The following is a 26,623-nucleotide window of genomic DNA, read 5'->3' on the forward strand; positions in this document are numbered from 1 at the left end:
AATTCAGCCAATAAAGGTGAACCTTTGAAGAAAAAATTGACTTTCCTACTTTAAGCTTGCTAAGTGGCTGCTGTTAGTTTATATCCAAACCTCATATGCTAACTACATATAATCTGAGAATTAATGTGATAAAATTGGAACTGACACAATTATTGACTGGTATTTAATAATTGTTGAACAACTTAGAAAAAGGTGGGGATCTTCTAATCCTGTTTCCTGATAATCCTGCAACCTAAGACTTTATTACTTTCTAGAGAAAAGGGGTTCCTAGAAGTTGAGATAATAAAGAAAGTAATAGCTTTTTTTCCTTGGCTAAATTAAAATAGAAAAGAAAAAAGAGAAAAAAGAAAAGAAAAGAAAAAAAGAAAAGCAGCAGACTTGTCTATAAGTAAATTTAGGAGATGCTACATTCAGGCTTGGGTTAATTAGTTGGATTCATGATATTCTTGAGCCAAATTCTCTTGTCCTCCTTGCCCTCCAAGGCCTTTCTGGTGTCCCTGTCTGCCACTGCTTTGTTATGACCAGGAACTATGTGGAGTTTTTCTTTGCTGTTTATTTTTCATAGATTCCTGATTCTCCACGGTACACCTGTGGTGTTAGAGTAAGCAGGGGTTTGCAGCAGAAATCTACTCTGCGTTCTTACATGGTTTTCCTCTAGTCATACTAGATGAACTTTTACACTTTTTCCCTTGGGGCTATGCTAGGTCTGAGGCTATTCTGAACAAACCAAGTAATCCCTTTTGGTCTTAAGCCTTGATGTCCCCGTGTTTCTGAGGAGGAGTCTGGCTTGACCTTCTCTGAGTCTTTGGAGATGCTGACCACTAACAGGGGAAGAGCATCTGACTGTGTTGGCTCAAGTTAGACTCCACAGGAGCTGTGTCATGCATGCACATGTATGTCCACAGAAGGCCACACACAGGCTGCAAAATTACCTTCTCTTTTCAGTCAAACACCACCATCTCCTTTTTCCATCCAGTTGCAGGGAATCTTCTTTGCATTCCTTCAGCTAATTAAGAAGGGCCATGAATGTCCCTATGTCCTTTCTGAAGCCCGGGGCTTTAGACCAGGGAGAAGTTAGCCTCCCCACTTAGAGACTCTCTGTCTTTTAAATCCTCTAGCTTTCCCTTCAGCATCAGCAGGGCTATCATTCATGGGTCAGGTTCTTATGTAATATTAATAGAGCTTTTAGAGCTTTCCTGGCTAGCTGGTCACTGGCTTAATATTAACTCTGGACCAGGAGAGAGATAAGCCTGTTTGGCTGCCGACCTTGGCAATAAGGAGCCATGATCCAAGCAGAGGGCAGGCATTTCTCAGGAATAGGGAAGAAAAATGACCCATGTGCCGGGTACTGTTTGGAATAAGGCATCATGTGCAGCAAATGGCCCACATTTTTACTGAAGGGTGAAAGTCGTCACCTGAGAGAGTATGGTTCAGAGGTGGCCCTCTGGCTGCTATCTCAGGTGTCGGCGTGTTCTTGCTGCAGAACAGTAGAGAAAGCAGGGGTCTCCAATAGCATCTCTGAAGACCTGCTGGGCTGGGCCATATTCCCTTTGAAGATGTGAAGATGTCTCTGAAAATCGGGTTAGAAACTGGCAAACCAAATAGGCTCCACTACCTAGGCTGGCAAGTGACCTGCTAGCTGGAAGCATTTTAAGAAGGATCACAGGACCCAAAGAAATATCTATCAGCTTATAAAACATGGGCACCTGTGTATGGTACTCCAACTTCACCTGTTGATCGGTAGCAGGAGACTAAGACTTCAGAATTAGACTAATTCTAAGACTTCATCCTGAAATAACAGATGGAGAGGAGAGCGGCCCAATTCAGATTACCTGTGGTCCTGCCTGTATTACTTCCCTTGGCCACAGATTGGTTTGTGGCCATAAGGGTAGCCGAGGTCCTTGGCCCATGCTGCGAGGGAGCCAGGAAGGCAACAGTTCTCAGAGCCCTAGGGGCAAAAAGGCTACAGGTGTCCCCTACTTCCTGCTCTCCTTTTAATAAAAAATAAGAAGAGCCAGGATAATTCCAGAACATCGTTTTAGCTAATAATTTTACCTTTCTTCCTTCTGGCATTTTCTCAGAGCTGCTTCTTAGTGGTTTCTTTCCCTTTTCCCCCAGAGCTCTGTATCTGCCCTAGCTGAATGGTTGGGTCTTAATTCAGTCTCTTACTAGAGTCCTGGGGCTTTTAGTGCCAGGTCTGTTGTCTGTGTCCTCAGTGGGGCAGGTCCTGTGGACCCAGAGGGCTGTGGCCCCCTGCCGGGTTTTCACTTCCTTCACCCCAGCACCTCCTTCCATCAGGGCACCCTGACCGCTCAGGGGAAGCTGCTGCAGCAGGACACGTTCTATGTGATTGAGCTGGACGCAGGCATGCAGTCCCGGACCAAGGAGAGGCGCGTGTTCCTCTTTGAGCAAATCGTCATCTTCAGTGAACTGCTAAGGAAGGGATCCCTCACCCCAGGCTACATGTTCAAAAGGAGCATCAAGGTAAGGCTCCCAGTGGGGATGACAAAGAGCAAGGAAGAGCCAAACCCAGGGAGCTGCTTCCCTGAGACAGAGAAGAGTACCAATTCACAACCTTGACAGTCTTTCAGCCCAACATGCAGGGGGCATGAAGGTTAAATATTCTGAAAGAAAAAGATAGGCTGAGTGCAGGTCCTATAGATCCTGCAGGCTCTCCAGTTCCGTGTCATTCATCAAAGACAGAAACCAAAGTATTTAGCTATTAGATCCAGGACAAAAGTGTGGAAATGTTTCCTGAAATAAAAACTTTGAGGAAGTATAATATGTTGTTGATTTTTTTTTAATATAATTTATTGTCAAGATGGCTAACATACAGTGTATACAGGGTGCTCTTGGTTTTTTAAACCACTTAAATACCAAAAGAATTGACTTGGGTTCTTCCAGATGAATTACTTGGTCCTGGAGGAGAACGTGGACAATGACCCCTGCAAGTTTGCACTCATGAACAGGGAGACTTCAGAGAGGGTCATTCTGCAAGCTGCCAACGCGGACATCCAGCAGGCCTGGGTGCAGGACATCAATCAAGTCTTAGAAACACAGCGAGACTTCCTAAATGGTAGGTATCAGTGGGCCTGGCTTCCAGCAGCCATTTTCAGGGAACCCCATGCCTCTGAGCTTCCTTGTGTCTGGGCTCATGGTGACTTCATGAGCCCAGATGACATTTTATGTGGATGACAAACTTGTAGTTTTCAGGAACACTTTGTTTAGATTTTTTCTAAGCCTGAATACACCAGTGGAACAGATGGAACATGATAAAGAAACCCCAAGTTTCCAAAAGAAGAGCTGTTCTCTAGAGCCTAGACATAGGGTGTATGCTTTGTGGCCAGCTGCCAGTTGGTACTAATTGTGGCAAAAGGCTGAGTTGGGCACATCAATGATCAGTGACCTATGTTTTCCCATTTGGTGGCTAATGGCTGGTACTTTCTCAGGTTCTCTGGTGTTACCTAGCAAATACTGGGAGTTTGACAGATCAGTGCGAGAGCCTAGATGAGTCCTCTTGCTGGCCAACCTGAGCCCTTTCAAATGAGAGGTGATCACTGAATTTCGGTAATACTTTGAAACTTTTCAAAACAGATGACTACACACAGAATATAGCTCGCTACGGACCCTGCAGGAGCCCCCTAACCAGAAATGGCATTGCTACCTTGTTTACATTTCTATATTTTTTTCACTGCTGGGATTGTCTTCATGTTGAGCTTGGCATGTGAGAGGAAGTATAGGGTGTTAAACTAGCACTCACCTCTCAAGCTGAGGAGCTCAGAAGTTTCTCTGAGCAGAAACAGAGCTTGAAGTTGAAGGCAGAATATAACCAGTAATGAAGTTACCCCAGAGACTCAGCAAGTACGTATGGCTGTATGTACACACACACGTGCACACACACACACACACACACACACACAGACTCAGTGAGCACATATGCCTGTATGTACACACACATGCACACACATGCACAAACTGAGCAAGCATATATGCCCATACACACACACACACACACACACACACACACACACACACAGATCCACTATCAGATGTGTCACCTCTTGCCAGTACTGGAATCTGGACTCTTTCCAATGGCGCAAACAGCACTTGCTGGGTATCCGGCATGGACCTGAATGCTATGGGGGAAAGATGAAAGGTGACATGCCATTTAGGACTGTGGGCAGGTCACGACATTTCTCTGGGCCTCTGTTGGCTCATTGTGTGAAAAAGAGGGACGATCTACTCTGCCCACGCTGCACATACTGTGTGCGCCTGCCAGCGGTACTGGGAGCAGGCAGACACGGCCAGCTCCCTATAGCGTCAGTCTTACTCCTGGAACTTTGAATTAATACCTTTGTTGATAACACAGTTTTGTGCAAAAAAGAGCACGTATATAAAATATGTCATTATATTGCATTCTGTTAGTTAAGCATTTCTGATTCTAAGCCACAATGAGATGTTTAAGTTTATCAAGTCAGTACAAAAGACAAATAAGAAAAAAATTGAAACTAGAAATAATTGAAGTAACAATAATGGCTCACACATGTTGAGTCCTTTCTGTGTGCCAGACACGATGCTAAGCAAGTATTCACATGTATCATCACATTTAATCCTCATGTCAACATGGAAAGGTAAGTCCTATCACCCTGTCGTTTTCAGGTGAGGAAAAGGAGTCATGGAGGTTAATAAACTTGTCCAAGATCACAAAAACAGTAGGTGATAGAAAAAGGACTTGAACCCAGAACCGTATAACTTAAAATTAGGCTTTTAACCACAAACTACAGATAGTTGCTAATGGTAGGGCACACATGTATCTATGAACTCCCTAGCAAACAAAGCAAAGAAAGAAACAGGATCAGGCATAAGATGCTGTATATCAGCCAGAAACAAACCCTCTCAGGAGGGATTAGCTTCCCAGATCCTAAGACCTGAGCTATACAAACTGAGACTGACTAGCAGAAGAACAGAGGCTCTCTGTGTCATTCATTTAAAAAGCCATATTACTTTGAAACACTTCAGCACAGTTATTACACCTAATCAAGTAATACCCCAATTCCATGTGATGAGTACTGATTCATGAAGTTAGTTCAATAAGGCCTGCTTCCAAACTCCCTGCTATCTACTTAAAACTTAGAACTGCATTTCTTTGGGCATAATCAGTGATTCAGACTTTTACATGGTTCCAAGAGATCTTTCTCTTAATTATAGTGAATTATGGAGATATTACTGAACTCGATTACCAATACCTAAATATTTAATGCCTACAGAACACCAGGGAGAAAGACTGAGCTCTGGCAAGAGCCTGTTTTATCCTTTGACACACTCAGGAGACAAGGATGTGATGATAGAGTAGGGCTAGCCTTTTACTTACAGAGGCATATGCAGGCATCTCGGCCAATCTTTCCCTCCTGAGACCTCAAAGAGAAGTGTGAACCCTATGTTGAGTCCTACTGAACCACACACTTATTGCTATAGAAATATCCCTATAATTGAAAGTTCTCTGGGCCCCAGCTGTTAACCTACTTAAATATTTGTTGCAGAAAATACTGATAAAAATGACAAAATTGGGCCAGCAGTGGAAGTCATTATTACAGAATTTGACCTGTATGATTTTTGCCTGGCTATACCTCTTTAGCACTCAAGCCTTTGAACTTTCTTATCTTAAACTCTGTAAAACAAAGCTCATGTCTTTCCTCTGTCTCCTGAGTTCCACTGACGACCATTCTGCCAGACCCCAAACCCAAGTGACTTGGCTTCTTCTCCCATCCGGGCTGTGGCAGAGTCTAATCTCCCTCTGAACACCTGCCACGTCATATCCATTCTACATTTTCATTGACTCTGCTCCGCTTGGGTTGCTGGCTTGCCACTGTCTCATGGTTTCTGAACTGGCCTCTCCAGCCCTCCTCCCAACTGCTGCTCCAAGGCTAATATATTCCTCAAAATGTGGCTCTGGCGAGAGAATTTCAAATGTTCAAGTTCATTTAATCCAATCACTTCTCAAGATCTTTGGAATTAAACCCAGCCTCGTTAGCAGGGCTTTGCAGATTTTTCAGTCATGGTGCCAACAACCTCCCTTATGTCTCATCTCTTCCTCCACCGATGGTCTTCTGCTGCAGGTGATCTGACTCCATCCTGTTGCCCAGACACACTTCACACTTGCCTACCTCCTGCACAGTCTGAAGCTTAGTACCACCACCACCCCCATAGAAGTGTCCACCCACACGCATGCACACACTTCTCTCCATCCTTTTGCACAGCACTTTGTACCTCATATATGGCACCATTTTGTTTTTGCATTTCCATCATTAAGGTAGGTTTCTTTGTCCTCACGGTAGATCATAAGTTCCTTAAAAACAAGAATAGTGTCTTCCTCGTGTATTACCATTATGCCTGGCATAAAGCCTGTGTGTACTAAGCTTCCAAATCCTTGTGAGATTCCTAGACCTCAGAGTAACTGTCTGCTCTTACCCTGTAGCACTACAGTCGCCCATTGAGTACCAGCGGAAAGAAAGGAACACAGCTGTGATGAGGTCCCAGCCATCTAGAGTTCCCCAAGCCAGCCCCAGGCCCTACTCCTCTGTCCCCGGGGGCTCTGACAAGCCCCCAAAGGGCTCCAGCTATAACCCGCCTCTGCCACCCCTGAAGATATCTACCTCCAATGGCAGTCCAGGGTTTGACTATCACCAGCCTGGGGACAAGTTTGAGGCCACCAAGGTAAGTGACAGCCTATTACCCCCAGCCTCACCACTCTGAGGGCACAGCCTCTGTGCTCACTTTAGAAAAAAGAAGTAGCTTCTTTTTATGCTGCTCATTTACCAGAACAACCCACTGAATACAGCCTAGTCTCAATTATTTCTCTTTCTTCCCCTACAAATTGAGTGAGTTAGACCAGCTCCCTGTGCTCAGACATTCTGTGTTAAAGAGCTATTGTCATCTGCAGAAGCCCTGCAGATATAAGGTAATATTGTAGTGGCAATGATGACTTATACCAGAGTAGTCGTGCTTTGGGTCACCTAAAAGTCACAGCTCTAGTGTTTGACGTCTGAAAGAGATCATGCTTTCTAATGATGAGCTGCTGAAGTGAGCTCACAGTCCTTTGCCCTCCACTGACGGATGCAGTGTGGGGAAATGGGTCATCTGTGTGTAAATGGGAAAAGCAGGTTTGGATTAGACATTTATCACAGATAATCCACAATTTAAACATCACTGTAAGGACGGCATAGAACTAACTGTAGACCCGTCCACACAACTGTGTAGGACCCTACAAAGTGGTAGGCATGGGAATAAATGGGAAAAGTGCTAGATTAGGAATTCAGGCAATCTGGGTTCCAACCCAAATTCTGTAACTCACTTGCCCTAGAACCTCAGGCAGTTCATTAATCTCATTAGGCCTCAGTTGCCTCTAGAACTCAATGGGTCTGTGAACAGGAACGTCTACATTTTTTTTTACTTACGTGTTCTGATTTTATACTTTTATTTGTTTTATCCAAATTATTGGATGATATTGATTTTTTTAATTATTAATAAAAATATTTTTAAAAAATCAACTATTAATATCCAAGTTCAATTCTGTATTAGACTAACTGTACTGACCTATTTCATCATATTACCTGGAAATGATTTTCTACCTTAAAAACTCCTTGTGAATTAGGTGAAGTCATAACGGCCTTTTGTCAAATTTATTGAAGAATTTCTGGCTCTCATCGTGCTCTGTGAGGTAGCCAGGCCTCCATGGGAGGTACAGGTCTAGAAGTAGCTTTCCTGATATAGTCATGTGAAAAAGCCACAGAGGTATGACCTCTTGTTTTAATGAACACAGGCAGGACCAGAGGAGTTTTGTTCCCACTAGAGTTGGGTCAGGGTAGGTCATGGTCTTGCCATTGAACTGGGCAAATATCTCATTGTTACTTCTGTCTCAAAGGAGATCAGAATGTAGCAGGAAACTGATGCTTTTTCACAAAGAAGAAAAAATGTTTCAGAAGGTCTGTCTTCTTTCCATTAGGGGGGTGTGACCCTGACCTGACCTTTGCCCTGACCTCACTCTGCCCAACTGCTTATGTATCCCTGTGCCACCCTCTTCCTTACATTAGAGGATGCTGGCAGGAAGGTTGCATGCTAGTGAGGGGCTTCCAGGTGGAAGGTGTGTTTATGCTTTTCCCTAGGCTGGACAGTTCTCTACCCATTCACCCCTGATTATAATATTATATACAACATTGCTATAACAAATAGATTTTCAGAGCACATTTGTACATGTAATTTTATTGCTCAAGATAATCTTCTGCCTGCTATTTACCCTGCTGGTGGGAAATTTGGCCTTTAAGCACGCAGTGGGATATAAGGCTACCTGTGTGAACCAGCCTTCCTGTATCCATGTCCCCCTTGCCCTTGTCTCCTAGCAGGGCGACCTGGGGGGCTGCAATGGGACCTCCTCCATGGCCGTGATCAAAGATTACTATGCACTGAAGGAGAACGAAATCTGTGTGAGCCAAGGTGAGGTGGTCCAGGTCCTCGCCGTCAACCAGCAGAACATGTGCCTGGTGTACCAGCCGGCCAGCGACTGTTCCCCTGCGGCCGAGGGCTGGGTCCCGGGCAGCGTCCTGGCACCCCTCACCAAAGCCACCGCGGCAGCAGAAAGTAGTGACGGAAGCATCAAGTAAGTGCCTCGTTGGCTTCCCCGGGAGAGGAGTGTGTGGATTAGAAAATCAAAACCAAACAAAGAACACAAAAATGCAAACACACGCTAGGGAATGACCGCTGCTTATTCTCGACAGTGCCACCGGAACCAATATTTGAGTGCTGGAACCGCACGCAGCATGGGGCATCCAGGCTGGATTGTTCCGGGCTTTTTTTGTGGTTGTTGACGGTAGTGGCTGTGGGTTTTTTTCCTTTTGGGTTATAATTTTCTGTTCATTTTTTTTCTCCCCCTCCCCCATTAAGAAAAGAACCCTACTGAAACCCTAGATGACAAAAGGCATGCCTTCCGTTGCTCCATTTGACCCACCACAGGATTCACTGGACTGGACTTTATTTATATTGTATTAAGTTACTGATATATATATATATATATTTTTTTTTGATTGACACCAAAAAATGACCTTAGCACCAATGCCAGACCTGTGTAGGTCAGAGGCCTGCTGCTTCTCTCAGGAGAGAGGGAACTTTTTGGTTGTCTATGGCAATTCCTCTGTACAGATTGTAACTTTTTTTTTTTTTAACTTCTCCCCTCCCCTGTCACTTTAATATATGTTCATGGTAATTTGTAAGATATTTCTTTTCCTTAGTTTGGTTGCGAAGACCCTTTCGAACACATTCCTGTATAAAGTATTTTGCACTATTTAAAGAACCCCATATGGATGAAGTCAGGTTGTGCAATATAAATGGAGAGCCACAATGTTCATCATTGTACCTGTAATGTAACTAATAATTTTAAATGTACTATTTTAAATATGTAAAATAAATTTTCACCATGAGCATGTTTTAATGAGGTTAAAGACTAGTTGACCCTTTTTCCCCTATTTCACTATTCTGGGAGTTTTAAATGTGCAAACAATTCTTTTTTTTTTTTTTTTTTTCTTTTCTGTATTTTAGGAATTGGTTGAATGCATTGGCAGTTTTTCCCTACACAAAAAGTGCTTTTGTCACCCAAGCTCCAATACTAGGCTTCCCTTCTAAACAGCCCCTATTGTTTTTCTCTAACCTCCGAGATGTGGAATGATTCCGATTGGATGCTGTCCCGCTGGGCGCCTTTGAGGTGCTGACATGAAGTGGTGACTTGAGCACAAGACAGTGTTTAGATTGCATCCCCCACCACTCTCCAAGCTCAGTGGTCATCCATGGCACAGGTGGAAGGGACTCCCCCATGACATAGCTGAGCAGGGGCACAACAGGACACAGTGCTTCTTTGGCATTTCTCTAGTTTGGAGGATAGAGGCTACCAGCCTCACCCTGGCCTTTCTAGGTAACCACAGGCCCAGCTGGAAATCAGTGGGGGTCTCTAAGGCACCATAGACCCAATCCAGTTTACTTTTAAGACATTTGTTTTGGTACCATTTAAGAAGGCTTGGAAATAAAGGCGCTCAAAGCATTGAAGTTCTTATTAGTCAACGGCCTTCTAGAGCTCACTTACCACGATTTGTAATCTAATTATCCAGGCACCCAGCATTTCCTCCTCACTTTTGCACCTTTTTCCTGCCTTCCATGGGAGGGATGTGAGTCTGGGTGAAAGAGAACAGATCCAAATACAATTGGGTCATTCTGGTTCCTTGTCAGCCTCTCTTGTGCAGGGGTTGGTGGGGATGGAACAGAGCGTCTGACTCAAAGTGGCTGTCAGTATTTATCAGGGAAGGACACTCACCGCACCCTCCCCAGGGACTGCTGTGACCACAAGGGGCAGAGTTGGTTGTGATGCCCACAGCATAAATGTCACTGAAACCCTGTCTCCACATCAGTTCCTGGGCTTGTGGCCAAGAGATGGAAGCTCCCCAAACCATGATGACGACTTCTTCTGGAAAGAAGAATATGAAATTGACCCTGTCCTGCCACTGATACTACTGAGTCTTCCTTCTGAACATTATTTGTCACATTTCTAGTCTCTCACCAAGCACACTGAATGACCCAGAGGGTTGTGATAAATGCAGGAACACACCCCCACACTCACACACGCACTCAACGTGCTGTTCACCCTGGGAATCTTTTCAGCATGGGCCTCCCTGACTCAAGATGTTCTCAAACTGGGTCAGGGATGTGGATTCGGGGGGTAAAGATATGAAGTGAGTGTTGGAAGTTAACAGTGATATTATCTAAGGTTAGTTTCCATGACTGGTTCTTGCTCAGGTACAACAACTGAAGCGAGTTGCTGGTGTGCTTAGAGAGCCTGCCTATTCGGGAGATACAAGAGAAATTCTGGCCAAGAGATTCTTGCTTTCTGGTGGAGCCCGCTTGACCCCCAAATTGAGAACATGACTGTTCTTGCCCTTTCCTATTCAGAAGGGTGATCACTGAGCATGTGTGTTAGTGATAAATATTTTGGGAACACCGTCAGGATGTCCTAAAATTCCTGACATATATGGAGTTTTATGGAGGAGATGCTATGCATTTTGAAACATTCTCCTTTCTCCTAAATCTCATATGCCTCTCTCTCTCTCCTCCTTCTCTCCTCCCTCCCTTACTGAAGGCTCTTTTCATCAAGCTCTGTCTGCAAAGGACCAAATTTGACAAGGACACACTGAAGGAAAGCCAACCTCACTTATTCCAGGCAATGATAGAACTTCATCCAAATTCTGTGACCACACCTGAAATTGAGGATGCCTGCCCAGGGTCACTAATGTTCTTTGTGACTTGGCTTTTGCTGTCTTTGTCTTTTGAGTCCTGACATATATGCAACTCAAGAGCTCTGCTCTGAGTTTTTCTTTACAGGTCTGTGAAGTAGCTTCCAACCCCCTTGTGGGAAGGAAGAAGTTAAGGGTAGTGTGAAAGGGGATTGCTGCCCTCATCTCCTTGAGAGCACACATTGGGTCTTCTCCCAGCAGGAAAACTCTAGGACTTCTTAGTGGTCGACAGAGCTTTTTATTCACAAACACTGATAGATGTGGAGGACATAGACCAAGAAGCACTTCATCCTAAAATATCCAGATAAATGAGTGGTGCTCAACCATGTGTCAAGTCAAATGCCCCAGAAAAAAGTCCTATCTGTACTGCAGTGTGTGGAAGTGGCCACAGCCCAAATACAAATAATGGGATGAAAACCTCAAAATCATCCTTTTGGGTCTTTATATCTAGTCCTGGGAAAGTGCCAGTAGCTTATACACTATAAAACACACTTATCTTTTCTGTTTTACTCCCACCCCCCCCCCCCGACCCTGTTTTTCCACCACCCACCATACTGTTCAGGAAGGGACTTCCTCAGTCCTTGAGGGATTCATCATCAGTATGATATAAAAACTTTCCTTGGTAGATTTTAATAATCCAGTACTCATATTTTCCTCAAATGCTGCGGCCAACCTGGCACATCTCTCAAGAAAGGTCAAAGCTCATCCTCACTCACTTCTTATTGGAGGTGAGATCAACTAGCTACCAGCCACCACATGAGCTGGCACACAGATTTGGGGCCTCTGGAGCTGGGACTTGACTGGAGCACCTCACCTACTGACTCACCCAAGGGTGGTGAGCCCACCCACCGCCTCACTCTGCCCTGACCTGCCATTTTGATTGGTGCATTTTTTGGTACAACAGGAAGTCATGTTCATGGCATACCCTACGAATGAGAAAGCGGGCGGAAGTGGAGAACACGGGTAAAAATGAAGCCACAGGGCCTCGTAAACCCAAGGATATTCTGGGCAACAAAGTCTCTGTTAAAGTGAGTAAGGTATTCCAGAGCCGTGCCCCACCTCTCATCTACTCCCACCCTGCAGCATTCTCACGAGGCAATTTGGGTGGATGGGGATTTTTTTTTCCCAGTGTGGGGACCAGAGGGGAAGTAGTTTAGCAGGATTTTGCATGCAAGATCAATTTATTTTTTATGTTTTGTTTCTCCTGGCAACTTCAATTCAAATACGTAAGTATCTTTTATTTTCTTTTATACCTTTCTCTTTATACTGTGCACATGTTTTATAACAAAATTATCTGCAGCATTCTTTTTGTAAAAATGCAAGATGCTTGATTCATACTAAAGTTCCCAAAGCTGCCCGTTCAGTATCCTAGGTTTGAAAATACACGCAGGGTAAGGAGATTAGGAGTGCCTGTCAAACCTTCAACCATGTGAAGTCTGAGGTTTGGAATTTAAGAGCCACTGTGGCCTTGGTAAAGTTTCATTTCTTTTCCCCAGAATTCAGACGATGACATTTTCAGGCCTACACATGGGCAGGAAAGGGAGGCACGCTGGCGAAGCCCAAGTTACTGTTTTGTAATAATCCACCATCTTACTGTGAACCCACTGATTCTAAGCTTTGGCAGACCCTTGTTGTCCCCCATCTTGGAATGATGGGATCTGTTTTTCTTACATTGGGCCTTCTGGAAAGATCTGACTCTGGACCATGGGAGTTAGACTGCTCATGTTTAACATTGTTATAGCGTGTGATTATCTACCTGGCACTTTTCCCCCTTCCTGAGCAAAAAAAAGAACAACCGAAGCCTATTCTAACGTCCTTCTTGGGGAAAAGAAATTGCGTTCCCTCCTTCACTCTCATCTGGGAAGTCCAGCCTCACAGAAGACAAGAGTTTAAATTATCCAGCATTCATGCTTCATGTGGTTGCTTCCACTGCTATTTCCTGTGAGATGCTCGGCCGCACACAATCCCAGCCTCCTCCCCCTGGAAAGAGCATGCTGCCACCCTTGGTGATCAGCACCCCCTCCTTAGAAGCACCTGGGATTTTTTCTCTGCCCAACTTCCCATTGCTCATGCCTTTCTGAAGTTCTCCTCACTCCCCAGCAAAAGCTGCCTGTGGTTCTAACTGTTTTCTCTTTCTTCCCCCTCCTCATGCTGCCCTTCAAGGAGACGAACAGTTCCGAGGAGTCAGAGTGTGATGATCTTGACCCTAATACTAGCATGGAGGTAGAAGCAGCTATTGTTGTCCTATTTCCTATAATGATTGTCTTTTTAAATGTGTTCTATAACAGTGACCTTCCTGAAGTGATCAGCCAGTCAAGGATAAATTGTGATCTTAGGGCATATCTGGGTGCCCCATCCCAACTTAAAAACAAAAAAGAAAATTCAGCTCAATTCTGATAGAAAACTTGACGTAGATTATTTAAAAAAAAAAAAAAAGACTAAAACTTCTGGTTCTCTTGAATGCTTACTTAATATTTCCTTCCTTGGCGGGTATGGCTTTGTTTAGAAGATATCCAACTTCATTACTGGAAACTTAGAGCACATTTTCCCCCTGTAGAAAGTGGCATTATAAAGAGTGGCTGGTTCCCAGTTGAAACACAAGAACCCTTTTAGTTGTAGTTTCTCCTTCATTTGTTTCTCCTTCCTCCCTTTTCCCTCTTTTTCTTTCCCCTTTATCCTCTTCATCTGGTTCTTCTACTAGAACCTATTCCTCCCTTGAGGCCCCAGCAAAATTATGGACTAAGTATGGCCTGGTGGGTGACCTGGCCCCTAGTCACTGTATATCGCTGGCTGAGAGCAAGTGAGTGATTGCAGCCTCTGCCTGGTCCTAGGGATCCTGGGTGGTGGCTGTCCCACCAGGAGGTAAAAGCGGCCCTGGAATGACCTCCTTCTGTAGCCTTGGCAGAGGTCTCTCTAAAGATTGAGAGACTAGAACGTTGTCAGGGGCCTCTCTTACCTTGGAGGATTCCGGGGGTATGGGAGTGGAATTAACACCTCCACCAACAGGAATACCAAATCAAATCAACTTCCGACCCCTTCTTGGCTAGAAACTATCTTGGGTTAGAGAAACAGGACTCCTACATGGCTTGCCACTGAGTGACAACCCTCATGAATTTGCAAACCCTAGACAATTAGAGCAAATATGGAGCTGGCTTTCCCTGCCATTTCGTCTTTTAGAGGAAATTGAAATGTTTTTCTCCAAATCTGTGTTCCCATCACCAGGAATAGACAAAAGTTTAAAAGTTTCCTCTAAGTACAAAATAGTATTTTTTAAAACTCTTTTCCTTTGTATAGACCTAAAGTTTTCACTTAACTGGATGGACTTTTATTATTCTTATTCTAATTTGACCTGATCCCAAAGAAATCCACCAAAAACCCAAGAAAGACCATTCTTCCCAAGAAGGGGTAAAGGAGCTGTGGAAGATGCCAATTGTGTTGAATGAAGCCAGAGACAAGTGGTTGAAAGCAAGAGTTCTGCCAGGATACAGTGGTCACCTGTGGCTGTGGGTATTGCCACAGGCCTAAATTCGTCATGTGTAGGTCAATGCAATGCTCCCCCATGGGAGGAAGTGGGTACGGCACTCATAGCCTAAATGTATCTTGGAGAATGAGGCAGCCAGGGGAGATTTCTGGCTCTGCTTTCCTTGCATCCCATGGGATAGGCACCCGCTCCTATCCACACCTGTCAGCTTGTAGCCCCCTTGTGACACCTGCATCCCCAGTCTAAGTGTTCCTGGCCCGTGTCAGGGATGTCATCCGTAAGTAGAGGAAGTCCAGGCAGAAGGAGGGGGACAGCCAGGTATTTGTGATCTAGAGGGCAATTTGGGACATTTTTCAGCTCAGGTGGACCAGGGAGAGAAGAGTGGCTTTCCCACTCTTCAGTGTAAGAAGTGGGCACAGAGCGATGCGGGGCAGGGGAGCAATGCAAATGGAGAAAGTTAACTGATGTGATCAGACGCTCCATTCTACGTTTAGGGAAGCAAAACTATGTAAATCCGCACATACACATATGTCAGCCCTGCTTTGTGAGTTGAACACATTTCTGAGGTTCTGATTCATCCAAGGCTTGCAGCCCTTTGCATAGACTAAATAAGATTGGTCCCAGGGAGGTGCTTTGGGATGTGTAAGCAAAGGCATTAGGATGTTAGTGCTGAAGGGAAGAAAGCCATGAATTTTGTTGATGTATGTCTGAAAAGTTTCAAATACAATGCTCGAGGCAGACATTTCAACTAACTGGCACTGTTGAGGGGCATGCTGTTAGAAACCAACCAAATATTCTGGTTAATCCAAGTTTTCTGTCGTAGGTATGTATGCTGCCCTTGCACTTTCCCTCCATACAGATCCTCTTAAGCATCAGTGAGCTCTTGTGTGCTGTATTGCCATGTTAAATTTAACTGAGCACATAAGCAGGTGCTGCGGGAAAGCAGGCATCTTGGCATTGCTAGCTTAAAATTTTCAGACACAAATAGCAAATATGGTATAGAAAGTCAACCTGTTCAGCATGAGTTGAGAATTTCCCCACAGGATAGGTAAGGAGAACTTTATTGCAGTGTTCATTGCAGAGGGAAAACGATGGCCAGGGCTGTATGCTAAAGAGAGCTATTCTTTAACGACTCAGCTTGAGAAACAGGTGGCCTCCTGAAGGCCGCTGGCTGCTAAATTAATAATTTGGGGCATCATTAGCAGGCCCATCCTGGCCCCCAACCTCACTCCTAATTCCTGAACCCGATTACTCTAATATGTGTTGTCTGATTGAGAGTGTGTCCTGTGCCCTTGAGCTGAACTACAACTCCCGTGGCTTATGGTCTGAGACCCTGTGCCTGGAATCCCAGCTGACATGCCGACCTATTCACCCTGTGCACTGCTCCGTGCTAGGTGTCTGAATGCTAAGGTCTGCCCTCTTGACTGCCTACCCCTTGACCTGATGCCAGCATGTTGATTGCAATCCCAGCTGTATTTAGGCTCTTTTCCCCTGCTTCCACATGTATATGACTATCAAATTGTTTCCTTTACTATTTTTCTCAATTGGTGGATTGAAGGGTTCTCTTAAGGAGCAGTTTCTTTGGGTCTTTGCATATGTCCCACCATATTGTTTTATGGAGGTTTATAGGCACATCCTTGAATGCTAATTAAGAGGAAAATGAAGCACCTTGAATCCTAAGAATTTGGCTTACAAAGCTTTCCAAGAACATATAGTTATGTAAAAAGAGGCAATTCTGCTCTAATGTATCCTTTCTTTTTCTTCCCCTATAGAGAAACACTTGTGAATATTCTCAGGTACAGCCCCCACTTCCCAGCACACAAGCCACACCACCATTCACTGCAAGATTGTCTCCCAGTCTACATGATCCTCTGATGGTCTGGCACCCCCCTCTCTCCTGCTGATCTGTGACCACACCTTAGAGATAACTATTCTAGAAATGGCAAAGGTCTGCCCATAGTTCACCTTACTTTATCTTGTATTGATTACACTTTGGGGGCTAGAGGAGATTATATATGAGAGAAATGTTTCTACATGGAAGAAGAATCCAATCAGGCTGAAAATCAGACACTAGACTGTTTGAGGAACAAGTTAATATTCATTTATTTCCAGTACAGCTTACACTGCTGACTGCCTCTTATTGATGAGGACTGCAGATGTGATGGTGGGCTGAGCATCATATCCCCACCTGCCAGCTTCCCAGTCCTGCCTCTGCCCCAGTATCTGCACTGATGCCCAGGTTAGAGCCAGGGTGCAAGGGTCAAGGATCTGCACCCACCCTCTGAGCCAATGCCCACCTCCGAGAAAGCTGGATCCTCCCTGAACTGTACCAGTTTCCCTTAGGACCCAGGCTAGGCAGATCCCCACGCCCATGCAGCTCAGAAAATCATCCGAGGACCATGTTGAGACTTGAGGTTTTGCACCTGCCCTCCAGCCCCAGAACTGCCACTTGCCTACATCATGTGCTGGAGTAGAAAGGCCTGAACCAGCCTCCTAGACTTGGGCCTTCATCTTCAGGGATGAAGTTTCTCTGTCCAGTTTTTATGTCAAGCCCAATTAAATAAATGCATCTTAATTTGAAAAAAAAAAAAAGCCCAATGCCACTTTTAGCAGAGAACATCAATCTGTCAAATTGAGGCCGTCTCAATTCCAAAAATGTTCCATCTCTGTCCCAGCCATTTAACAAGGAGCCAACCTCATCCTCATCCACGACACAGTCTAAATGTAGACATTACCCTCAGTCATTATACCAGCTGCGAGACAGTTAGCTTGGGGGGGGGGGGCTTACTTTCTGCATAAGAACAGCGTTGGGGTCTTGTGCGAGAGGGTTCTGAGAGACAAGGGGGAGAAAGTACCTGGAAAGGCAAATATACTTTGGAAGGAAATTTCCAGTCAGGGTAAGAACCCTAGACTTGGAGAGTTGACAGAAACTTAGAAACCTTCAGTTAACCCTATCCCCTTAATTTTCTTATTTTTTATTGTGGTAAAACATCCATGACATAAAATTTACCATTTTAACCATTTTTAAGTGGCATTAAATACCTTCACAATGTTGTACCATTGTCACCGCTATTCATTTCCAGAACTTTCTCTTCATCCCAAATTGAAACAGTACCCACTGAACAATAACTCCCCGATTCCTTTCCACCCACATCCTCCCCACCCCTGGGCCCTTCAGAGACTTTTAGAAGGGGAAACTGAGGCAAAGAAGTTGTAACTTTCAGTTTGAAAATGAGAAGCTTCCCTGAGGGCAGATTCTGGCTTCTCCCAGCCATTGTCCCCCCACCTACACCATCCTGCTCCCTTCTTAGAATCTCCCATCTCCAGGTTGTTTTTAATCTAAAACACAGATCCTGGCAGATGAGAAGACCTGCCTTCCAGTGCCAGTTTTTCTATGTGGATTTCAACTTATTCAACTTTCCAGCTCAACAAAGAGGAATATCATTTATGCCCAGCGTTCCAGAGCAAAAGTATGACTTAAATAAAAATCACAGAAAGGTGGGGTGCCTGGCTGGCTCAGTCACTAGAGCATCCGACTCTTGATCTTGGGGTCGTGACTTCAAACCCCACATTGGGTGTAGAGATTACTTAAAAAAAAAAATCACACAAAGGCAGCACCACATGGAAAGAACACTTTAACAGGAGTCAGAAAGCCTGGATCGCAGTCTGCATGCTGTCAACTGTGAGGCCTTGGCCACTTAGCCTTTCTGAGTCTCGGGTTTCTGTGAGAGGTCGCATAGCTCTGAGGGTCCAGGTGTTTATGTCTGTGGTGTGGAATGAGCACCGTGCAGATCCAAGGCGTGATGTCAGTGGACTCTGAGACCCTTCGCTTTCCTGAACTTCTAACTGAAAACACTGAGACCCTCCAACAGAAGAAGTCGAGATTCTGTGCCTTGACCCTGGAACTTGCTTTGAAGCGGGTATGCCAGAAATGGCCTGGGTACATTTCCTCCTGAGACCGGACTGGAACGTCCACCACCAGCCCTGGGAAGGGTCTGGGTGGCCAGCACTGACCGTTCAGCCCTTGCCCCTACCCACAGTTCCCAAGCCCCTGCTTCTACATCCTGAAAGAGTCAGCCTGCTGCTCCCACGTCAGCTGCTTGTGCTCCTTGTCCCAGACTCATGCCTTCAACATAACCTGGCCACACAGATTGAAGGAAACTTTTACACCCCTAGTCAAGTGACTGGCCTCCTGGCATCACCAGTGTGTTTCCACCCATGCCTGGTAATGCATTATATAAAAAGAATTTTTTTATGAAAAGAACTCTGGAGAAAAGAGAGTGAAGCATCACATTCCTCTCTTTATTTTTACAAAATATTTTCTTTGTAATATATCTGATAGGTTTGGCCTGGACACTCACTCGTGTTGCCTAGCTTTGTTCTGACTCTATGTGTAGACTGATTTATATTCTACCACTGAGGAAAGGGCACTTTGCTTGCCAGAGCTGGCATTTTCTCTCTCCTAGGAGAATTACAAGAAAATCTTCCACTGCATATTCATTTCTGTTATGTTTTCTGTTCCTTCCAACGATCCTGTGAAGATGGGGTTTTCTTACCCTCCTAGAGGAAACAGTGTCAGAGAGGTCATGGTCACACAACCAACAAAAAGAACAGGTCTGAGGTGCCTGTCTGGCTCAGTCAGAAGAGCATGTGACTCTTGATCTCGGGGTCATGAGTTGGAGCCCCATGTTGGGTGTAGAGAATACTTAAGAGAGAGAGAGAGAGAGAGCAGGTCTTGAATATGGTGAGGTGAGAGACCAAACCTGGCATGTGATATGGAGGAAATCTGCTCACTGAAGCTCAGGTACTTTCTTAAGAAGGTTCAGGCCCTCCCTTGTTGCACATCTGCTTGTTGGAGGAGAATTTCTCCCTCAACAACCTTTTTAATCCCTTGATGTGGCCTCACCCACACCCTACCCCAGTGACTCAGGAGTTCAACCACAGAAGCCAAGAAAGGAGACCCAATCGCACTGGTTGGAAATGTCTGAATCGGTTTCTCAGGCCAATGCAGTCACCTAGCAACCCCCAGTCATGTGTGTCCTGTGGTATTGTCACCCTTGTCTAGAGGCCTTAACCACCTCATTTATGTTGTACATTAATGAGATTATGAGGTGCCATTGATCCAGGAGAAATTGCTTTAAGAGCCAACTGTTAGAGAAGGCCACCACCTCCCTCCCCAACCCAGCACTGTCAAGGTTCACCTACAGGCTCACTCAACATGATATCCTAGTCAATTCAATTTATCAAAAGTTAATAACACAAAGCACTGCAGTAAGTACTATGGAAAGCCAACAAATTACATAAGATTAGGCCCCATGCTTAAGAAGCATGCAGTCACGTAGAGAGAGGCAGTTTTGATTAATGTTCACGTTACACAGTAAACTTTACGTGCTCTATTAAGAGTCATGAGGCCATTATTCATTCAGTGGGAATTTACACACCCACTCAGGCACTGGGATAATAATAATAGCAGCTACTGTTTATCAGTGTTCCCTGTGTACCTGGCTCTGCTGAGTCCTTTCCTCCCAACAGTGTCAATACATAGGTACTATTATCATTGTTTCTGTTTTACAGATGAGAAAACTGGAGCACAGAGAGAGAGGTTAAGTGTCTTCCCCAAGTTTGTATATTCACAGCCTGTCTCCTAGGAAGGCTGTGAGAACAATCATTGGCTTCACATGATGGTAGTGTTTGGGTTGGGTGGACTACTAGAATGTAAACAGTTTTGGAGAAGGGTAAAGTGGGAGGAAAGAGCATGAGCAAAGGGCCTGAGGTATGAAAGTGCCTGGCACATTTTGAGAAAAACATATGGTCTGTAGCTGGAGTTCAGATACATGAGAAGAGCTGTAGGAAATAAAGCCTAACAGATGAGTTGGGACCAAATTATGAGGGCCTCGAGGAATTTTCTAGGAAGCCTGGATTTGACCCAGTGGTCGACAAGAACAAAAGTAGGTTTTTAAGCAGAGTCTGTGTGTTTCATTCTGCACTTTAGGGAGATAGCTGGCACCTGAGCAAACAACAGGTGCAGACCTATTAACTGTTGCAGTAGACCCAGTGGTAGGTGAAAAAAGAGTAAAGATAAAAAAGTAAGAAGCAAAAGAAGTTTTGGGGATAGGAATGTAAGGACAGTCAAATCATTAAGGGATGAGACCTCAGAACATTCATCCATAAAACCTTTATCCAAGGTCAAGATCTTGACTTCCAGGTGGGACATGTGCCATATGAAAAGGCAGTCCTAGCAACCCCCCTTACCCCCAGTCCCCTCTGAGCAGAACTGCAGGCTGCTGAGAGCACGGGAGACCCATGCATGCACAGTAATAAACCACCTTCTGCTTTAACTATTTTGTGGGATGGGTGGTAGATTTTTTTTTCATTATTCTGTTAAAAGTCAAATTTTTATCCTTTTTATTTTCAAGGACATGCCAAATGTTCTCTAACCAAAATACTGAGAAGGGGTGGAAAGAAGAGTCAGACTAGCAATCCCCATAAAACAGCGAATGTGTTTGACATGTGAACATTCATAGAGACCTATATCCAACAGCTAGTGCTTATACATTCTTGTCAAGAACACAACTTTTTACAAAAATCAACCATGTACTGATAAAGCAGGTCTCATCAAAAATCAAGGAATTAGTATCCTATAGAGCAAGTCCTCCAACCACAATGCCATTAAGTTAGAAATCAGTCACAAAAATAATTTGTAAAACTCACAATTTGGAAATTTTTAAACATTTTATTACAGCCAGGTCAAAGGGTGAAGAAAAGCCAAAGTTGAAGAAAAAATACTTAGAACTAGACGGTAATGAAAATACTCGGGGATAAGAAATGCTCCACCCATCCCTGCCCCACCCCAGAAAAGCCTGGGGGTGGGGGGGAGTTGGTTTGCCTGAGCCCAGTTCCCTTGGCTAGAGCAGCTTTCCTTGAACCAGGCTACATGTTGATTCATGTAGCTTTCAAAACTCCCATTGCTGTTTGGAATTGTGTTGCATTCACAAACTTTTTGTATTGCAGCTTGCTTAATGTCCACTTAGAAATAAGCAGAGGTAGGGATATTTCCTAAACATTCAAAAAAATTATGTCTGGTTTGACCAGATCGAAAATAGGAAGGGTTATGAGGTGCCTAGGCGACTCAGTTGAGTGTCTGACTCTTGACTTCAGTTTAGGTCATGATCCCACGGTGTGGGATTGAGCCCCGTGTTGGACTCTACATTGGGTGCAGAGAGCCTGCTTAAGGTTCTTTCTCTTTCTCCCTCTGCCCCTCTCCCCTGCTTGCACTCTCTCTCTCTCTAAAACTTGAAAAAAAATTTTTAATTAAAAAAAAATTAGAAACAAGGACCTGTTAAACCTCCAAACCAGAACTCATACCTAAATTTTTAAAAATTGGTTTTCTTATATCTATTCCAAATTTCCTTGCCTAAAATCATCTAAACTCCCTTCTCTTCCTCTTTTGAACAGAAATTCCCATGAAACAAGCACAAAAGGAATAGAAAAATGAGGCAGGCTATACAAATTCTGAGTTCATTCAAGGTAGTTGAGTTGAGCTTAGAACATCTGGTTTGAGTTTCTTTGGGCCATTTTGGTTCCTAAATACATGGTTTTGAACTGTGCTTTGTGACTGATGATGAGGGATTGAGAAAGAATGGGGTGGGTGTGCTTTCCTTCTGGAGTCCGTTGACACCTGGTTATCTAGACAAGGATTTTGTCCTCACTCTCAGGACATGGGGTCAGAATCTTGGACATTGACTGGCAAGAAAAATAGGCTCAAGGTTTCTTCAGAGCTCAGCTTCTTATTCAGTGCTGGTTGATTTTACCTATAACTCTTTCCCATAACCTTGCTGCCTTCCCATTTTGAAGACAATCAAGAAGACATTGGAATTCTCCCCAGAAGGAAGAAACTAGGTTGCCGGTGGACCACATTGTGGTGGTTCTTTTCTCCCTGAGGAGGAAGCGCTACCACCTGCCGCCCTCTGCTGTTCAAATAAAACCAGATTCCCAAACAGCTCTTTGCCATGCTGTCAATACCAGCCTTGCCCTCTTGGATTTGGGTCTCCCAGAGAGTGAACATGTGCGGTGTATGCAACCGGGTCATCTTCCTCCGCTACCACATCCGTCTCGATTTCCATTCTCTCCTCTTTCCCATCTACCACCATCCATGAACTCTCAAACTGTTTCTAAGGAAGGAAAACGTGAGGTTTCAAGAAATATGTGTAGCTTATGATGAACCCTTCTGGCCCCAGGGGCTGATACCTCACGTCTCTGACACCTTAGACAAGGTGGTCAGGAGGCCTAAATTCTAGTCTATTAATTGGGTGAGTTAATTTGATTCAGCAAATACTTGGTCTTCCACTATGTGCAAGATGCTATGTGCTACTGTCTTCAAAGGGTTCATGAGTCTGGTAGGATAATAGCATGCAGGGAAGATGTCGTGATAGACAGAAGCATGTGACCATACGTACCAGCCTCTGGAAGAGCGGAGAGGAGGAAAAGATCACTGTTGCCTAAATTTCAGGCAAGGACTGACTGATGAGATTGTAGAGCAAGTCACATTCCAATTGATGGAAATAGGAAAACACTCCAAGTTCATGGCAAGACATTTTCTCAACTCCCCGCCCTCCCCCAAATTAGGATCCCACCACTTTATTATTTATTTATTTGTTTATGTACGTATGTATGTATGTATATTAGATTTGACAAATATCAACGGAGCTCTTATGTGCCAGATATTGTGCTAGGCTCTGAGGCAACAACAGTGAACAAGGCTCTTGCCTACATGGATCTTGCAGTCCATAGGGAGCCACAGACAAATACATAGACTGTTCCACTACCGTGTGAGAAGGCTGTCATGACCCTCCATACTGTACCAGTCTATGCTGCACATCGCTTAAAAGCAGAAAGGGAAAAAGGAGGGAGGAATCTTCGATGGGCATAATCCAGGGTCAAAGTTAGAAAAAACATTAGCATGGATTTCAGCCAAGCTCTTGGTCCTTGCCGGAGGAGTTTAAATGGGAGGACTAGGTAGAAATGGGTTGGAGAGCCAGGTTAGGCAGCAAAGGGAAGCAGGCCTTTGACATCAACGACAAAGTGTCGCAATGCTTTCCCCAAGACCTTGCTTGTACATGGAATGCTAAGGTGGAAGGAGCCTTCTGTGACCTTACAGGCACTTCTCTGTCTCATCTGGAAATGAGAACAAATAACACCTGCTTGGCACATCCCCCCAGAGTTTTGGGTGAGCAAACGAAGGAGTTTGTGAGTAGTTTATGCCAATTATATAATACTACACAAATCACTGATGTTATTACCATTATGAGCAACACTTGGGCTGCCCAAGAGGCAGAGGAATGAAGACTGATGCCTTCCACAAGCCCCTTCCAGATAAAGAACCTGCAAGGAAGCCTTGTTGGCAAGCTTTCTCTCCAACTTCCCCGCCAAAGTTTACCTCCAAACTCGGAAGATTTGCTTTTTAAATAGTGCCTGTGTTTAACAATATACTAAACGCAGTTGGTATTGATGAGAGAAAGGAATAAGGCAGGAAATTCCCTAAGCAGTGATTTGGGGTGCTTTTTTATAGACGTACTGCCACAGTGCAGGTTTATGAAACCCCACTTAAAATGTTATGATGTGGGAAAGTGCCATTTGCCCCTTCCAAGTGTCATTTGTCTCCTCGCTGGCACTCCTGGCATGCAATCACTGCCTTACTCCCTTGTGGATTCCCATCAGGATAGGAAATACAGGCCACTGGACAAACCTGGCCGCATTCCCTTATCGTTTCTACCCTAACTGACAGGGGAGGCAGGACGAGTGAGAAGGCTGTGCTCTTCTGTGCCTGTCTGCTGCAGGCTGGGCGTTAACAGCAGCCAGGCACCATCCTGGACGCTGTGCAGAGGTCTCTTAATTGCATCTTCCCCACCAGACTTTTGGCCTAACTAGGGTGGTGAGCATATCTGCTTCACTCCCTGCTGGCCACAACCAAGGAGCTGCTCAATAAATCTTCATCAAACAAATGAGTCCTTGTGTCAAACAAGCTTCCAGAGGGGCACCATTATCCCCAATTTACAGCTAAAACTGAGGCCTAACCTTCTTAAGAATGTTGTCCAAGGTAAGAGAGCACGTCTGGCTTGGGGTCTGGATTCTCTGTGCTCCGTCAGCTCCTGGAGTTTATATTCCGTCCTGCATGGAACGCCGCTAAGATCCTCCTCTCACAGAGGCAATGGTTTTTATTGTTTTTAAATTTTTCCAAAAAGCTTGCAACCCATCTGTGTTTGAAAACAGGCTCTAGTCAAATATTATTAGTAATATACCCTGAAGTAATTATTTTATAGATCTTAAGGACCTAGTGCCTCAGTTCTTGGAACCAGTCCTCAATTCTTGGAAGAACTGAAATGAGGACACAGGTCAAATATTCATTCAAGCAGCATGTATTAAATTCCCATTTTGCAGCAGAACCCAGGCTAGGGTCCTGAGGACGTGCCCCTGTCCTTGAAGAACCTACAGTCTAGTGGATCTGACTGTGCCTTTTTTCGTCCTTAAGAAAAAATTACAAAAGTGAAAGATACTAATTGCAGAATATTTGGAAAGCCCAGGTAAGAAGACAAAGAAAAAACTCACTACAAATTCAAACACTTCCTGACTCCCGAGGGTAGGGCCTCTGTCCTGCATATCTGTATCCATAAAACCTGGCACCAGCCTGGAGGAGGAGGCCATGTTTTCTGAACGGGGAAAAGCCACCCTTGATCTCAACACCTTGTGATAAACACTGATAATATTTAGAAAATAGTCCTCATCTCCTTTTCTTTGTGAAGTGACTAGTGCAGGCATCATTCTTTGCATCCCCTAAGCCAGGTGGCCTCCGAGGCCTCCTTAGCCTTCTGCAAGTGATATGCTGCCACCCTCCCGCGTTCCCTGGCTGCACCCTGCCCCCCCCAGCCATGGCCCCACGTCTCCTCACAAAGTGGGGGTCTCTCAAGGTGTGGGAAAAGCAGCTCCACCAAATGCCCTCACCTACCCCTGGGCCACCCCAGAAAAGCCTCAGAGGCAGGGAGTTGGTTTACCTGAGCCCAGTTCCCTTGGATAGAGCAACTTTCCTCCAGCCAGGCTGCATGTTGATTCACCTGCCACAGCTTTCAAAACTCCGGGTGCCTGGCCCAGGCCTGAGGCTTTTTCGTGCTGCTAAAGCTGCTAGGGTTAAGGACTGCGAACCACTGATTTAAAGGAAGGCCAGGCGGTGGTATAGTGGCCTCTTGAGACTAGCAGAGGACACTGCAGTGGCAGTCTCAAGACACACAGCCCCAGGACGTGGCATTGCAAGAGTTTTCTGCAGCTCACTTCATGAAAAAGCTGGTGGTATATGTGGGCAATTGGTTTGCAAACGGAAATCCAAAGGGGGGAGTAGCATCTTTGTTCCAAAGGGCCCATATGGATCCTGTATAAGGGAAGGACAGAAACTGTGTTCACTTATGACACGTGTTCACATAAATACAGGGAGATAAGTATGAATGCCCCAGGGAGCCATTTGTAAGACACGTGAGCTTTCTGGCTTCATTAGGAAGGAAAGAAGACTTCTACAACAAACTCTTAAGAGAAAAGCCACTGTAACAGTAGGCTGCTTTGCAGAAGGGAGATGTTTACAATTAGATAATCGTTCTTTACTTAAGTAGTCATTGAATACTTGTTATTGGTCAACCACTGTGCTAAGCACTTGACATATGTTGCTCATCTAATCTTTGCAATAACACTTTGCAATAGATATTATTTATCCCCATTTTATAGGGAAGGAAATTGATGTCATAAATCTTAAGTGATTATCATAAAATCACAT

The 26,623-nt window shown here is 44.7% G+C and overlaps 1 protein-coding gene across 21 annotated transcripts in view; it reads left to right on the forward strand.

The window, feature by feature from the left end:
* KALRN (kalirin RhoGEF kinase) overlaps positions 1-26,623 on the forward strand; it is a 677,424-nt gene that overhangs the window by 624,783 nt on the left and 26,018 nt on the right. For 9 of the 21 annotated variants that reach the window (XM_043594359.1, XM_043594360.1, XM_043594365.1 and 6 more), the window contains 6 exons: positions 2,299-2,484; positions 2,905-3,076; positions 6,476-6,714; positions 8,397-8,653; positions 12,232-12,355; positions 13,491-13,550. In XM_043594359.1, the coding sequence (XP_043450294.1) occupies positions 2,299-2,484; positions 2,905-3,076; positions 6,476-6,714; positions 8,397-8,653; positions 12,232-12,355; positions 13,491-13,550 (1,038 nt within the window). Of the gene's footprint in view, positions 1-2,298; positions 2,485-2,904; positions 3,077-6,475; positions 6,715-8,396; positions 9,486-11,173; positions 11,747-12,231; positions 12,356-13,490; positions 13,551-26,623 lie in introns of those variants that run through there. The other 12 variants (XM_043594361.1, XM_043594363.1, XM_043594364.1 and 9 more) reach the window with 5 other exon arrangements.

This window comes from Prionailurus bengalensis, chromosome C2 (genome assembly GCF_016509475.1).
Source record: "Prionailurus bengalensis isolate Pbe53 chromosome C2, Fcat_Pben_1.1_paternal_pri, whole genome shotgun sequence".
NCBI classification, from domain to species: domain Eukaryota; kingdom Metazoa; phylum Chordata; class Mammalia; order Carnivora; family Felidae; genus Prionailurus; species Prionailurus bengalensis.